Here is a 15,522-nt window from a genome sequence, read left to right as displayed (position 1 = left end):
TAGGAATGTTCCTTCATTCCATAGGCTGTCCCATGATCTTTGAGTTTTATTTGGATGTACAGGTGATCCCCACTTTTAGACCCAGTTTGTTCCTGGATACCATATATAAAGCAAATTCTCATGGGGTGAAATCCCGACTGTGTATTATTGCCTTCATCTGTTCAGATATCAGTGGAGACCACTAACCAGGTAGATCACTGTGGCAAAGTGAAGTATTAGTCTTTAACAGACAGTGACGCAATTCAATAGAAAGTTAGGTCACATATATAATGCAAGGTGCTACAAAAAGGTTTCTACAGGCCTCTTAGGCTAGGAGCCTGGCCTTGTGTTTCGGCTTCTCTCTGCGCCTGAACCCTAAGCAATGCCAGAAATCCCACACTACCTGCTGACTGGCTAAGAAACAGAGACATCAAGGTATCACAATGTGGTTGTCTACCAAAATTGTCACCTGACACCCTGGAAGAAGAAACCTAACTACAAAAAAGGTTCTGAGGTTGCTTCCTCTACCCACCCTGCCACATCTCACAGAGGTGGGGAAATTTTGGCTAAGAAACACAGTTGGCTTCCCTCCACAACTGAATATTATGATAGGTGTGGCTAGGCACAATATTAAAACCATTAATAAAAATCAATTTTAAAAAACACATCCTGAATATCTTCAATAAGGAACTATGAGAACAATAAAGAAAATGTTATCAATGAGAGAAAAGAGTGAAGGACAATTGTCCATTAGGAGTCTTTCTTCTCTGCCCTTCTCCCCCAGCAAAGCCCACTCTTGGATACATCATTCCCCTAGGCTTGCCCTCCCCTAGAGTGCTATCCTCCAGCAGGCCTCCAGAGAGAGTATCAGCAACTCAGCATTTCTGACTATCATTCTCCTCTACCCCCAACTGAAATGCCCCCATGCCAATGTATTTTTACCTATTTAGGACCTACTTAACTAGAATCACAGATCCTAACATTGCACTTGAAAGGACCATCGAGATCCTCTAGTTCAATTTCTTCATTTTGTTTTTTTGGGTTTTTGGGGGGTTTTTTCTGTTTTTTCTTTTTTAGGCAATTGGGGTTGTGATTTGCCCAGGGTCACACAGCTAGTAAGTGTCAAGTGTTTGCCCTGAGGCAGGATTTGAACTCAGGTCCTCCTGACTTCAGGGCCAGTGCTCTATCCACTGTGCCACCTAGATGCACCCAATTTTTTCATTTTGAAGAGAAGGAAATAAAGCCTAGAAAGAAATGACTTGGCCAGTCACAAATAGACAGTGGGAGAAGCACAGAACCCAAGTCTTCTGATTCCCATTCCACTGCTCCTTACATTGATCTACATGATAAGAAAAAGATAAAGGAAAAGTATTTGGAAGCAGTCAATCCTTGGGCATCTCTGAAATTACACTGTACCTACATTATCTCTTCATAGAGCCAGATCCTAGAAGAGTCTGTTCTAAACTGAGAGAATATATTCCAGAGAATCCAAAACCACTGACTATGATCCAAAAAAAAGACCAATGATGCATTTGTTGGAAAGATAAAAGGGCAACTCTACTTATCAACACTCCCAAAGCTACCAATGATCTCAAAAATGGACTTCTCTGTTGCATTTGACCCTATTGACCACTACTAGTATCCCTAGTACTCTCTCCTGCCTGTGTGTACTCTGTTATCAACTTTCTTTGTTGGTTCAACTATCACCTGTCTATATACACATGGCTCTCAGATTACACACACACATATATATATTTAACAATCTACAACTGAATGTCCCGGAGGCATTTGAAACTCATAATTTCCAAAATTTAATTCATTAATTTTTTCCCCAAAATCATCTTCCTAACTTCCTTACTTCTGTTGAGGTTACCACAATCTTTCCAGCTACCCAGGTTCCCAACTTCAAAGTCATTGTCAACTCTACAGGCAGCTAAGTAGGACTGTGAATAGAGTCAATCAGGAAGACTTTGTTCAAAGCTGTGACCCTGGACAAATCACTTAACTGCTATCTGCCTCAGTTTCCTCATCTGTAAAATGAAGATAGTAATAGCACCTACCTCACAGCATTGTTGTGAGGATAAAATGAGATATTTGTAAAATACTTTACAAACATTAAAGTGCCATATAAATGCCAACTCTTATCATTATTATTACCTTAACCCCTCATTTCCAATCAGTCGTCGTTTTGCCAATTCTTCTCCCACAGCATATCTCAAATCCGTCCCTTCCTCTCCATTCGTGTGACCACTGCCCTAGGTTCCAGCCCTCATCATTCCTCACTTGGTTCTACTGCAATAGCCTCCTAATTGGTCTCTCTCTTTCCTCTCCCCTTTAATCCATTCTTCATGGAGCTACTAAGGTGTGTACAAGTCTGACCATGTAGTTCCAGTAGCTCTCTCCTGCTGCTAGGACAAAATGTAAACACCTTCTTTTGGCTACTAAAATCCTTTAAACCTTACTCCAGTCTACCATTTCAGGTTTACTACACACACTCTAAGAGCTGGTCAAAAAGACCTGTTTTCCATTCCCCACACACAGCGATATCTCCCATCCCTGTCCCTTCACGAAATATGTCCTCCATGTCTGGTATGCACTCCCTCCTCCTTACTATCATCTCACAGAATCCCTTACTTCCTCCAAAGCTCAGATCAAGCATATTTTCTATAGGAAGTCTATCCTGTTCTTAGTTGCTAGTGTCCTCCCCTCTCCCCAAAATGACTTTGTATACATTTTTAATTGTCTAGGTATGTGTTGCCTCCCTCTATATAATGGAATCTTCTTAAGATTCTTAAGATTAGAGCCTGATTCATTTTTGTCTTTGTATTCCTAGCATCTATCCCAATCCCTGGCACATAGTAGGTGCTTAATAAGTGCTGACTGAATAATGGCTGAATGAATAAAAAGAGTTTGGGTCAGTGCCTTCAATTCCCTGATTCCAAGGAAAAACATTCCTTTTCTCTGCTACCACCTGGCTGGAAAAAGCCTTGAGAAATCATGTAAGCCAACTCCCCACCTTCAAGAAGGATAAGTTTTCTCATTCTCATTTTACAGATGAAGTACCTTAAGTCCAAACAGGCTGAATAATTTCATCAAGGTCACTCAGTAAATAAAGAGTCCAAGTTGTGCAGAGGAGGAAGGAGGATGGCATCCATTTATCCCACAAAAGAGCACCACTTGTAAATCTTGGCATACACCTAAACCAAGAGCCACATGTATACAAAGCTCTAAAATTGTTGGTTTGAAGTTCGATTTTGTCTGTGTCTATGTGTGTCACTTTTCAACCACAGCTATCCGGCCTTTGCAGCTTAGCTCATTCAGCTCCTGCTTGTTCTCTTTTCACTCTGGAAATCTCTTTCTCTTCCCCTAAAGCCCCGATTACAAAAAGGCTTTCTTTCCCGCCACCTGCTCCACTGGCCATGCACGGTAATTACACTTCTCTCCTGCTGCTTCTGAGTCCGACCCTGGCAGCAACACTTAAATCAATTGTTGGTAGCCTAAAACCAGGCATTTTCAGGTCAGCAGACAATGCTGAGGGCGTGCCGCTGCCCTTCTCCCTCCCCTGCCCAGGAAATATGGCCAAACAGCATGTTGTCCATGTGCCATCGAACAATTTGGGACTCTGTTCATCCCAAAGAACCTCTCAATACCGTATCTTAAATTAGCATTCATAAGAATGTGGTGTGACCCAGTTGGAAGACTGTGGGTCTAGCTTTCAGGAGCCTATTTATCAGTTCAAGCCTCACAGTGGAATACTTAGGCCCACTTTCAAAATCTGTACCTCAGCTTCCACAATCTATAAAATAGATCAAGGGCAAAATTGTCCCTCCTCAGGGTTCTATATTATTAGCAAAATCAAATCTGTCAAATGCCCTGAAGATGCTCATATAAATAACAGGTATACAGACAGGGGAGGGACTGGTTCCTTGGCTACAAAGGTCCCCTTAAAGAAACTAATCATAGATTTAGAGTTGAAAGGGGCCCCAGAGATCATCTGGCCCAACAATCTCATCTTAGATAAGAAGACATAGGCCCAGAGAGATTATATGACTTCCCCTGGATCAGGCAGATGGTAAGCACAACTAGGATTCACTCCTGAGTCTTCTGACTACAGATTCAGCACCCTTGCAAACTTCAGGAGATCTGTGACCACACTGCTGTGGGGACACAGTCAGGGCAGATCCCTGCGCTCTCATCCTCTGTGATTATTGTCCATGTTCTCCCACAGATCCTTCATAAAGGATTATTCAAGATGCTGGAAACCTTCTTCTAGACCTTTCTGAATTTTCTGGGTTTCAGGGGGAACTCTCAGGTTAGACATGTCATGCCCCATTCTCTTTTTTCTTTTTTTTACTAATTTATTTTGATTTATCAATAATCACTTCCATAAACTTTTAAGTTTTAAAATTTTTCTCCCCCTCCCCCCTTCCCTCTCTAAGATAGCACACAATCTGATATAGGCTATACATATACATTCCTATTAAACATATTTTTGCATTAGTGATGTTGTAAGGAAGAATTAGAATCAATCGGAGGAACCACCAGAAAGAGGAAACAAAACAAAACAGAAGGAAAAAAATAGCAAATAGTATGCTTCAGTCTGCATTCAAACTCCACAATGTGGCTGTTACTGTGTACAGCGTTCTCCTGGTTCTGCTCACTCATTCTCTTCTTCCAGTCAAACATTCCCCCAAGAGCCTTTACGCCACTGCCTGTACTTGCATCATCACTGAATATATGCTATAGCCAGTTTGTGACCACCACGCATCACTCCATGCCCTTTTGGGTCACTAGTAACTTTGATTCTTCGGATCATTTAGACATAGATTTAGAAGGAGAAGGGACACAGCCCTCTTGTTTTATGGACAAGAAAACTAAGGACCAGAGAGGAGAAATGACTCCCCTAAGGGATTGTGCTACTCCAAGATTCACATGCAAAGTTTCCAAAGTGAAACCCTCCTCAATTTTCTCCTGTTCAATTCTGGACTCAACTCATTACTCATCTGCAGTGCCTCTCCCAGATATTTGTGCTGGTGTACCAACTCAATGGAGCAGCTGTCCAACTATTCTTCATAATCTAAACAATAGACAATTTTCATCCATTTAGTTTTTCCTATACAGAATGATAAGCCAATCACCTCTTAGCAATAATGGATCTCATTGGGGGGGGGAACCCTGCAATATTCTGGGACTTGATGCAATCAGAACAATATCATCTATAAACATTAGTATCTGGAAGATGCCATACGGAAGGGAATTCCTCTTCCATTTGGATCTTGTACAGGACATCCTCCATAACAGTACTGAGCACACATTTCCCCGATACATGCTTCACCTGACAATACTCAAAAGGTCACTGAATAGAATGGCTGTATTTATCAAGGAATCTCATTAATGGTCCTAACATGTGCATGCCAGACTCCTTGTTGCAGTGCCGGCTTTAAAATTCCATCTTGCTCTACTAAATCAAATCTCTTTTGGCAAGCAATAAGCAATAAATATAACAAGGTCTTGTATTCTCTGAACCTTTCAACCAGTTTCACAAGTATAGAAATGTGATCAGCTGTTGAGAATTGATTGCAAAAGCCTGTCTTCTCCTATTTTTGTCAAGTCATTCTCATAAAAATAATATGATAAGAAAAGTAGGCATATAGGTTGGCAATTATGTCTGTGATTTTTTCAAAATGATATCACCAACGAGCAGAACCAGGAGAACATTGTACACAGTTAACAGCCACATTGTGTGAAGGCTAACTTTGATAGATTTAGCTCTTCTCAGCAATGCAAGGATCTAAGACAACTCCAAAAGACTCATGATGGAAAATGCTATCCACATCCAGGGAAAGAACTTTGGAGTCTGAATACAGATGGAAGCATACCATTTGTTCTCTCTTTTTTTTGGTTATTTTGTTTTGTTTCTTCTTTCTCATGGTACCTCCCATTGGTTCTAATTCTTCTTTACAATATGACTAATGTGAAAATAAGTTTAATATGAATATATATGTAGAGTCTATATCAGATTGAACACCATCTTGGGGAAGGGGAAAAGGAGGGAGAAGAAAATTTAAAACTCAAAATCTTATGGAAGTGAATGCTGAAAACTAAAAATAAATAAATTCATTTTAAAAAAACTTATCATCTCTGGCCCAGATTTCTTTAGTGTGTACTTAGGCTGGTCCCACTTCTCACTGCTCTTCCCAACTTCATCTACTTAATCTACTTCATCTACTTTCTACTTTTTTTTTTTTAGTGAGGAAATTGGGGTTAAGTGATTTGCCCAGAGTCACACAGCTAGGAAGTATTGTGTCTGAGGCCAGATTTGAACTCAGGTCCTCCTGACTCCAGGGCTGGTGCTCTATCCATTGAACCACCTAGCTGCCCCCTACTTTCTACTTTCTTGTAAGCTACGTTAAGAACTAAGGTGTTCTGATAGTTTCACTGTAACTGCTGAGAAAACAGATTGTTTTAGAAACACTGACAACTTTGCTCCATTTATTGTTCTCCTGCCAGTTTCATCTATGAATGCTCTTCCAACGATGTGGCTCAGTTGGATTTCAAGCCAACTTTTCTGTGAATCTGTTTTTGTTTTCACTGTTTTTTGCTGTTCACAAGAAGATAATGCTTATAATCTTCTACCACCTACTTCTACAGTGTTTTACAAATAAGTTTGTAAAATCTGATGTTGATTTTGCCCTTTATTCTAATTAGCTGATGATATAATTGAATATAGAAGACTTATTTTTTATATGGCTTGTATATCAGTAACTCATCATTTTCTATCTGTTAAGATGGAGTCAGTTTCACTTTTGCTATGTTGCTTGGGGTTCATAAGGTCCAGCACCTCCCAAGTCTCTTTGAGAAGAAAGAATTAATTAGACAAAGTTATGAAGCCTCTAAGTAGTTCTATAATCCTTTGGCCTCTTATTTTTTTTTCCAAACCTCTACCATGTTTTCCAACATACCTTTCACCATTCTCTCCTGTGCCTACCTTCATATTAACGTCTCTGAGTATCAAAGTATATATTGGCTTAATTTACTAAGCTCTTAAGTGATCTTATCAAGTTCTTCATAGATTTCTCTTTGCCTTCACCCTTCGCAACAGATGTCACTACACAAAAATATCACATTTAAAGTACCTCCAGTTAAGACATTTACAAGCAGTCTTAAAAATTATGTGATTCTCAGCACTCTGCTTTCTTTTCCACCATTCCACCCCTTTCCCACAGGAGCACAAGAAAGCCACACATGACTGAGGTTCATTTCTTATTTTGTTTCATGTACTGTCAGGTCCAAAGAAGTCATCACCTTGAGATCAGCCTTCAAGTGACAAGCCTCTGTGCACAAAGTCACATTAATCCTCAAATACTCAGATTCTTTCTGTACCTAAAACCTTTCCAACATAATAGACGCTGACAAAAGCTAAAAAGGACCTTAAAGATTATCTAGTCCAGCTTCTCTCACTTTTCAGAAGAAACTGAGGCCAAAGGATATAAATCAACTTGTCCAACATCACACACAACTTAGTGGTAGATTTGGGATTTCCTAGACCAGTGCCCTGGACTGTCCATTATACTCCTCACCTAACAATGAGCTGATCTGGCTAGGAGATCTGGGATTCCTGTCCCACTCCAATCCCCAGTTCCAGAGTGAATGTGAATGAACCATCAAACAATCACAGTCTGCTCCTAGCAATAAGAGTTAAGGTCCAGGAGCTTTTGCTTCAGCCACTAGCAAAAGCATCAATAAATTATTTCCATTCTTCTATGATACTTAGAATTATTCCCAAGGCAAGGATTGTATTTCATTTTCCAGGCAAGCCAGGGAAAGGAAGTAACCTAGCTGTGGCCACCAAGTTGTCAGCTAATGGCCAAACCAGAACTAGAACTCAGGAGTCCTCATCTCAGTTGCAATTCAACATATAGATAGTTTCTTCCCCAATACTTGAATCCTATTTATTATTTTGCAGCTAATTAGGTACCTTATTCTCAGGAGGGAATCATATCATGGTGAGCTGGATGTTGACAGTCTCCTAAAGAGATTTATGTGGTTAAGGGCGGTTGGGGGGGAAATGTCTCTGAGCAATGGGATCTTACTCTGGAGCTCTTCAGCAACTGCCCCACCTCTTCTATCTCACGTCAATGGGGCCAGCTTCCCTGCCACACAATGACAAGCCACAAGACAAGCACTGCATTAGTCACCACCACAGCACAAAGAACCTATTTTGCTCAAGGGAGAAGACAACTTTTCTCTTGCTTTGTTCAACTTCCAACCAAGATCCTTTTCCCTTCCTGGTAGAATGTAAGCTCCTTGAAGGAAAAGACTCCTTCATCCCAGGGCCTAGCATGGGGCCTTGTACATAATTGGTATTTGAATTTCTGATGAACTGAATTTGCTACTCAAAACTTTTTAATCTCTTCATTTCAAAATATATACCTTACTCCTCCTACACCTAGCAAAAATTCACTTCTCTTAGATTCAGACCCACAGTGGCACCATCTTAGAAGGAAGTGGCCCAAAGGCAGACAATGGCTACTATTACCAATTTTCATGCCCTGTGAGCCAAGGGAGTTTTTCTTGTGGAACTGAACCAAATCAAACTGGACCCTTCCCATTTGGTCTCCTATGGGGTTTGAGTTCAAAAGCTGGTTCCTGCCCTCACTGATTGGGTCTTTGAACAGATGGTGACAGAAGAAGAAAAAGAATAGAACAATACCAGCTGATAGCAGACTAGAGATCAACTCTGTATTGACCTAACACCTTTCACTCATAAGTTGGAAAAGATTTTCCAACTGTTATCTAGAAAGAAGTACGTGGGAGAGGAAAAGACAAGTAACAGCGACAGACAAGACAAAGGCAGCTCTGAAGAAGGACAAAGGTCATTCTGAGAAGCCTTCAACATTTCAAACCCAGAAGTTAGGCACTCTGCTCATTCTATGGGGTTTATCTCCAAATTCCAGGTACTTTCTACTGTATCTAAGAACTCCCTTCCCAAAGCAATATAAGGAAAGGCCAACTTTCTCTCCCAAAGACACAAGAGGCTATAAGTCAATGACCCCTGCTGGAATCCCTGGACCTAAGCTCAGCCAAATTCTCCACCATATAAGAACTGATATCTTAGACTTCCTAGAAAAACCAATTATTTTCAGAACACAGCAAACAAGTCCAAATTTGTCCCGCTGGCTCCAGCTCAGTAAGTAACATGATGCCAGAAGGCCCTAGTTCTATTTCTATGGTGGGGAACAGACAGCACAATTTTAAAAGATCCTCAGCTAGCAGCCAAACACCCAGGAAAACCAAAAGATAATCACTGTCTTAAAAGTGCTTGTCAAACAATCTCTTTGCAGAGATGATGTGATTTCCCAGCACGATATATCACAACAGGACTTCGCACTTGAGGTAAGAGGCAGCATGCCGTAATAGAGAGAATGCAAGACTAGAAGTCAGAAAGACTAACTGGAAAACGAGCAGATAGATTTGTGCTCTGCTTCCTGACTTCCTGAAGTTAGCCAGAAGGGGCTTGATAGTCACTGTAATGCCTAACCAACTGGAGGCCTGGATAAGGGACCACATGGTTAACAACCTTCTCTGTCAAGTTCTTGTCAGCAGTGCATGCACGCACACACACGCACACACACCTGCTCATATTAAGCACAAAGAAGAATCTGAGCTTAGTGTCACACTCTGGTTCAGAGGGCTCCAGGTTCTGCTCTCTTACTTCCTCCCTGTTTCAGGAGATCAGAATAACCTTGAGAAGAACCAAACTCCTCTTCACCAGTATGGAAAGGACCCATATTTTCTTGAGTTGGGAATGAAGTCTGCTGAGTAAGCAGGAAAAAGAGCCAAGTATCCATCAGGGTCCCTTGACATCCCCTAGCCAAAAGCAAACCTCATTAGGGGTTGCTCCTCAGAATCTAGACAGTTATGGGGAAATCTGAGGTCAAGCTCTGTGTACTGTTTTCATCAAAGAACCTAGTAAAGTCAGAGCTTGAAGGGACCTTAGTGATCACCTAGCCCAACCTCCGCAATAGAAAAACTGAAGCCCAGAGAGATTATAGCAGCTTCTAAAAGGCCATATTGCTTCTTAGCAACAGAGTCAGAACTAAACCCAGGTGTCTCCCTCCTACTCCTGTGCTTCATCCACAACACAGTACCTTGCCATGTCATGACCTGGAGAGTCATGGGAGTTCATCTGGAAGCCATTAATTTGACCAGTTCCCTGAAGCAGCCTCTAGTCCTAGGATCTGCCCGACACTCTTTGTTCTTGCTCTGTGCTTGTTTGCATGGAACCACAAAGACCCTGACACTTCCCAGAGGGACCTGCACACTCAACAATGGCCAGGCAAATGACACTTGGGAAATCAACAATTCCAGAGACTGGACTTGAAGATACTAATTGGGAGTGACTCCAGGCTTCCCGGGAGCAGCTGGCTCAACAAACCAGTGCTAAATCCAAGACTTCAATCACTCCAGCATTGTCCTGGTTCTCTCCTCACTACACACAGCAGAGATGCAAAGTGATTTATATTGTAGAGCACAACAGCACCCAAAGATAGTAAAAGAGCTATCTTATATGAAGGAGAGTAAATGCCTTCAGTCTGCAATATTTCAAACCTTGAAGATGCAACCTCTTGGGAGGCTCACCCTTGGTGTCATCTTAACTGCTGTTCCAAGAAAGGGTTGAGGTGGAAGCCTACTCTGTTTAAGGAGAAAGAACCATATGTCTTTGGAGATGTCTGTTTCAATATGATTGGGAGAATTCACAAAGAAACAACAGAAATCTAGTAACTGTGATTGGACAAGGTGTGAAGATTAAGTTATTCTAAATGTTTTTGTTACCTTCATTCACCCAGACCCTATTAGAGTTGGTTGGTGCATTAGAAGTTGGTGTAAGAGAAGGGAAGGTCCCAGATGTTTTTCCTCTCCACACCATAATGATTTGGATCATAAGAATCATAGGGGGATCAGAACCTTCATGGTAGTAGAAACTGGCAGAAAACATACCCTCTGGGATGCTGTCCTCTTGATACAAGGGCCTCAGAAGCTATAGCAAAAAAAAACAAAACAAAGCACAGAACCATCAGCTTAACTACTGAAGCAATTCCTCTTGGGTCTACTTTTCCTTTATTCTAACATCTTTTCTATCCCTTCTCTCCTCTCTCCCCCCAGCCCTCAACATCACCTTCTCTGGCCTACTGCAATCATTTTTCACAGGTGGTCTGAACCCCCAGTTTTCTTTCCACCCACCCCAACCCTGACTACCCCCTTCTCTTCTTCATAACACTGCCAGGAAATCTTTCTTATGCGTAGGATCATGGCACTTTTCGGCTTTAAAAAAGAAAAAAGGCTTCAGGGACTATTGTTAGCTGAGTAAAATTCAAACTCTTTAGCCAGACATCCAAGACCCTACATCATTTGTCCCCCACCTTGCTGCCTTTCCAACATTCTCTCATATTATTCCCTTCCAAGTACTATAAGATAGAGCTAGACACTACTGTCCCTTCAACATTCTCCGACCCTCCAGCATCCATGCCTTGGTTCACACTTTCCCCCTCCTCACCTACTGAATTCCAACCCATCCTTTTAAGCACAAACCCCATGCTATCACATCTAGGTGGACTTTCTTGATGCTTTCAGTCAGTAAAGACCTTCCTTCATAGACCCTACATAGCACTTTGCATTGTACTTGTCTAACTCACTTATCATGTAATATGTATTCTAATTATCTATGTTTGTATTTAAATTTCACAAGAATAGGAACCCAAGTCTTTTCTAAACTAGGACTTAACACAATTATCTGCACACAATAGGCACTTAATAAATGTCTGTGGAATGAATTAATGAATGAAGAGAGAAATGGCAAGGGTCTTGAGAGGAGATTCTCTAGCCTAGGGTAAAAGCTTCAAAGAAAAAAAGACACCCCACTAAAATAAAGAGAAGTGAGATAAGTCAAATAATCATGAGTTGGGATGTCAGGTAGATCTCATTACATAACCACAGAACAGGGAAAGAACACTGACCCCGAAACAGAAGACCAGGGTTTAAATCTTGCCTCTAGGTACCTATGTGGCCTGGAGCAAGTCACTTATACATCCTGAGCCTCAATTTCCTGCATGTAAGATGAGGAATTAGTCTAGACACCTTCTGGGGCCCCTTCCAGCTCTAGATCTATCCCATAACCTTCCACAAACTCTGCAGCTGTGCTATTTTCTGGGACATAACAACCCCAGCAGGTAAAAGACACATGTCTTCAGACAGTTCCTCCCACCCTCATAATCACAGTAGCAGAGCACAAATTCTTACCTGGCTTCCAGGGTTCAAAGGAGCCAAGATGATGTAGTTGGGGTCAGTGGGAGCTGAAGCCCGGGACAACGGTGGCAAAGTGTGCTGGGTCCGTTTCCCCACTTCACTATAGCGCTCCCAGCCACCCACAAGTAGCCCATCAGAGCTGTCACACACCAGGTGACAGCTGCGGCGCTGCTCAGGCCTGGTACCCAGGATACTGTTCTTTTCCCGTTTATTTGGGGGTGACTGGAGGTCATGAGCTGACTTGCAGGAGGCCCTGCGTAGGACACCACCATCAGGCCCAGGTTTGATCTGAGGGATGATGCGCCACACTAGCAAGATGATCTCACCAGGGCAGTTCCTAAAAGAGTAGTTAAGGAGACAAGGGAGAGAGAGAAGATGCCAATTCGCTTTGGAGAGATTCGCTGATAAGCCAAATGGAGGTGCAGAAGCATTTGAGGGCACAGTAGAAGGTAGTGGGGTTGGGAAGATATGACAACTTGAGAAAGCATAAAGGGTTCAGCAAAGGATAGGTTCTGTGAACCTGGGAAGGCACAGACAGTCAAGTGCTTGGGGCCCTATTCCCTTGCCCCCCAGTCACCTGATCTCATGTGCCAGTTCCACACATTTCCAGTGTTCCACAGGCTGCTCGTTCAACTGTAGCACCGTGTCTAGCTGCTGCAGTCCTGCCCGCTCTGCGGGGCCGCCTGCAGGAGAGACCACCATCACTCAGTTACCTCAAGGAAACTATCATAAGCCCCACATCACTCTGGTCTCCAGGCACAGGACCAAGCCAGGTCTGACAAATACATGGATGGCCTGCGGCAAGTCACTTAAGCACTCTGACGTTTCCTGCATGTAAAATGAGGAATGGTCACGATGCCCTCTATGATTCCTTCCAGCTCTAGATCCCCGCGCTATCCTATCACCTCACCCAAACTCAGTGTATGACCCAAGTTTCTCCTCTCCCTTCTCTAGGACTGTCAGGTAAAGCCAAGTGTCTACCATCAATGTCACTCAACACTAACTTGGACTCCCTCACTCCCCAACCATCCCTGTCTCTCTAGGCACCCTCATTTCCCTGTGACCTCCCCCTCTCCCTAACTCCTTCTCACAGATGCCCTGACATCTCTACCTTATTGCCTGCTTTCCCCACTTATTTCCTCAGAGAAAAGGGAACAATTGTACAGGGAAAGAGGACAGGTCTGGCTTTACCAACAACTTGCTGTGGAATCCCAGGCAAGTTATTTAACCTCTCTGGGCCCTGTTTTCCTCTTATAAAATGAAGATGCTAAGCTAGATGGTCGCTGAAGTACCTTCAAGCTCTAACATTCTCTAATTCATCCATTCACCTCTGTGTTCATTAGAGACTGTAAACAAATTGAATTTTGATGATGTTAAATTCTGAGAATATTTATTTATTTATTTTGCTTTTTGGTGAGGCAATCAGAGTCAAGTGACTTGCCCAAGGTCACACAGCTAGTAAGTGTCATGTGTCTGAGACCGGATTTGAACTCAGGTCCTCCTGACTCCAAGGCCAGAGCTCTATCTACTGCACCACCGAGCTGCCCCCTGCGAATATTTTTAATAAACTAAATAGGTTTAGTTTTGATTTAAACTGGTTATTGATTTTTTTCTAAGAAAAAAGTTTTCAGTTTTGTGTGCAGTTCATTTTTTTAGTTAATATTTGGTTCAGGGTTTTAAAAATCAGTACAATATTTTAGTTTTTGTTTCACTATTCAAGCCCCTGTCTGCAACCTATATAAGGCAACAAATCCATGGAGCAGAAAGCTTGGACCTAAAAGCTTAGAACCAAAAAGCTGCATCAGAATCAATCATTTACTTACCAGAATCTACTGCTTGAACTCGAACAGGAGAGTCACAGCAGATGGTGAAACCAAAGCCGTCCCTTCCCCTTGGGATGGTGATCTACAACATATGCCCATAGCCAGTTATTGCCAGAAGCCTTAAGGGAAGGCTCCCTTAATTTCATTCCCTGGGAAAAGGGGATCAAGGAGCTTACAGTCCCTAGACAAGCTAAAGAGCAGCCCCAGCTTTATAGAGAGAGGGTTTTGAATGCCAGACAAAGTTGTACAATGTCAGGGAGAACTCAATTTGCCAACCAGCTCTCAGCCTGTGGGATCTCCCAATATTCCTACAAGTTGTACAAAGCAACTAGTAAATTCTCCAGGCTCACAAATTGCAGCACTTGGCTAACACTTCGGAACATGGTTTACAGGTCAAGAGAACCACAATTTGGTTGGCAGGACACAAGCTAGGAGACCAACTATCCCTCCCTACCTGCAGCAATATATCCTGCCCCTTCTATCCTCTTTCCATAACCCAGGTTCTTTGACAGAGTGAGGGAGCTAACCTCCTTAACTCTGCCTCCCTGCCCAGAAACCCCGGTCATGGACTGGAGCTCAAAATGCTAACAAAGACTTAAATGGCATCCCTTACAAGGAGGCCTCACCAACGAGAAAGTGTGTGTCAACACACAAAGGGAGCCAATACAAAAAATCTTTATTGAACACCCCTTTATGTGCCTGCCTCTATGCTAAGTACTTTAGGAGGTATAAAAGAAGTAAATACAGTTCTTGGTCTCAGAAAGCTTAAAACCTAGCTGTGGAAACAAACACACACACACACACACACACACACACACACACACACACACACATACACGTGCATATACACACACTAACTTCCTTCATTTCCCACCCAGTTGTACTACATTTCTCCCTACAGCCCTCCACAATCTCATCATCAGGAACTTCCCAGCCTCAGCACCCACATCTTGTCAATGCCCTCTGCTCCTTGTTGGAGGGAAGAGCCCCATGTAAGGAGGGCGGCCCTGGTCACAGCCAGTCATTTCTATTCTTCTCAGGGGGCTGAGCCAAGTCCCCTCTCCTTTCAGCTCCCTTGTGCATGTTGTCTCCCCCGATAGACTGCAAGCTCCTAGAGAGCAGGGTCTGTTTTTCTTTTTCATATTAGTATCCCCAGCACTTAGCACAGTGCCTGGCACCTAGCAGTCATTTAACAAATGTTTACTGATGTCACACACAAATGGTTAAATAGCAATTTCAGGCTGTATAGAATTAAATGCCAAGTGAGCAATACCAACACAACCTATTGAAATTAAGCAAAAGGAAAGAGCAGCACAGACTGGAGGTTAGGGAAGGCTTCACAAAGAAGTACAGAAATAAAAAAAATAATAGAGAAGTGAAATGAGCCCTACATAATGGGTTGGTTCCAGACAGA

General features: G+C 42.4%; 1 protein-coding gene across 3 annotated transcripts in view; it reads right to left on the bottom strand.

Moving 5' to 3' along the window:
* The window catches only part of RGS3 (regulator of G protein signaling 3), a 147,672-nt gene that overhangs the window by 120,024 nt on the left and 12,126 nt on the right, over nt 1–15,522 (bottom strand). For all 3 annotated transcript variants that reach the window (XM_027869730.1, XM_027869737.1, XM_027869731.1), the window contains 4 exons: nt 14,109–14,190; nt 12,863–12,968; nt 12,280–12,622; nt 10,981–11,020 (listed from right to left, as the gene is read on the bottom strand). In XM_027869730.1, coding sequence (XP_027725531.1) covers nt 10,981–11,020; nt 12,280–12,622; nt 12,863–12,968; nt 14,109–14,190 — 571 coding nt within the window. The remainder of the gene's footprint in view (nt 1–10,980; nt 11,021–12,279; nt 12,623–12,862; nt 12,969–14,108; nt 14,191–15,522) is intronic.

Source organism: Vombatus ursinus, unplaced genomic scaffold (genome assembly GCF_900497805.2).
Source record: "Vombatus ursinus unplaced genomic scaffold, bare-nosed wombat genome assembly UNPS02014793.1, whole genome shotgun sequence".
Lineage (NCBI taxonomy): Eukaryota > Metazoa > Chordata > Mammalia > Diprotodontia > Vombatidae > Vombatus > Vombatus ursinus.
This window is presented reverse-complemented; position numbering and strand designations above follow the sequence as displayed.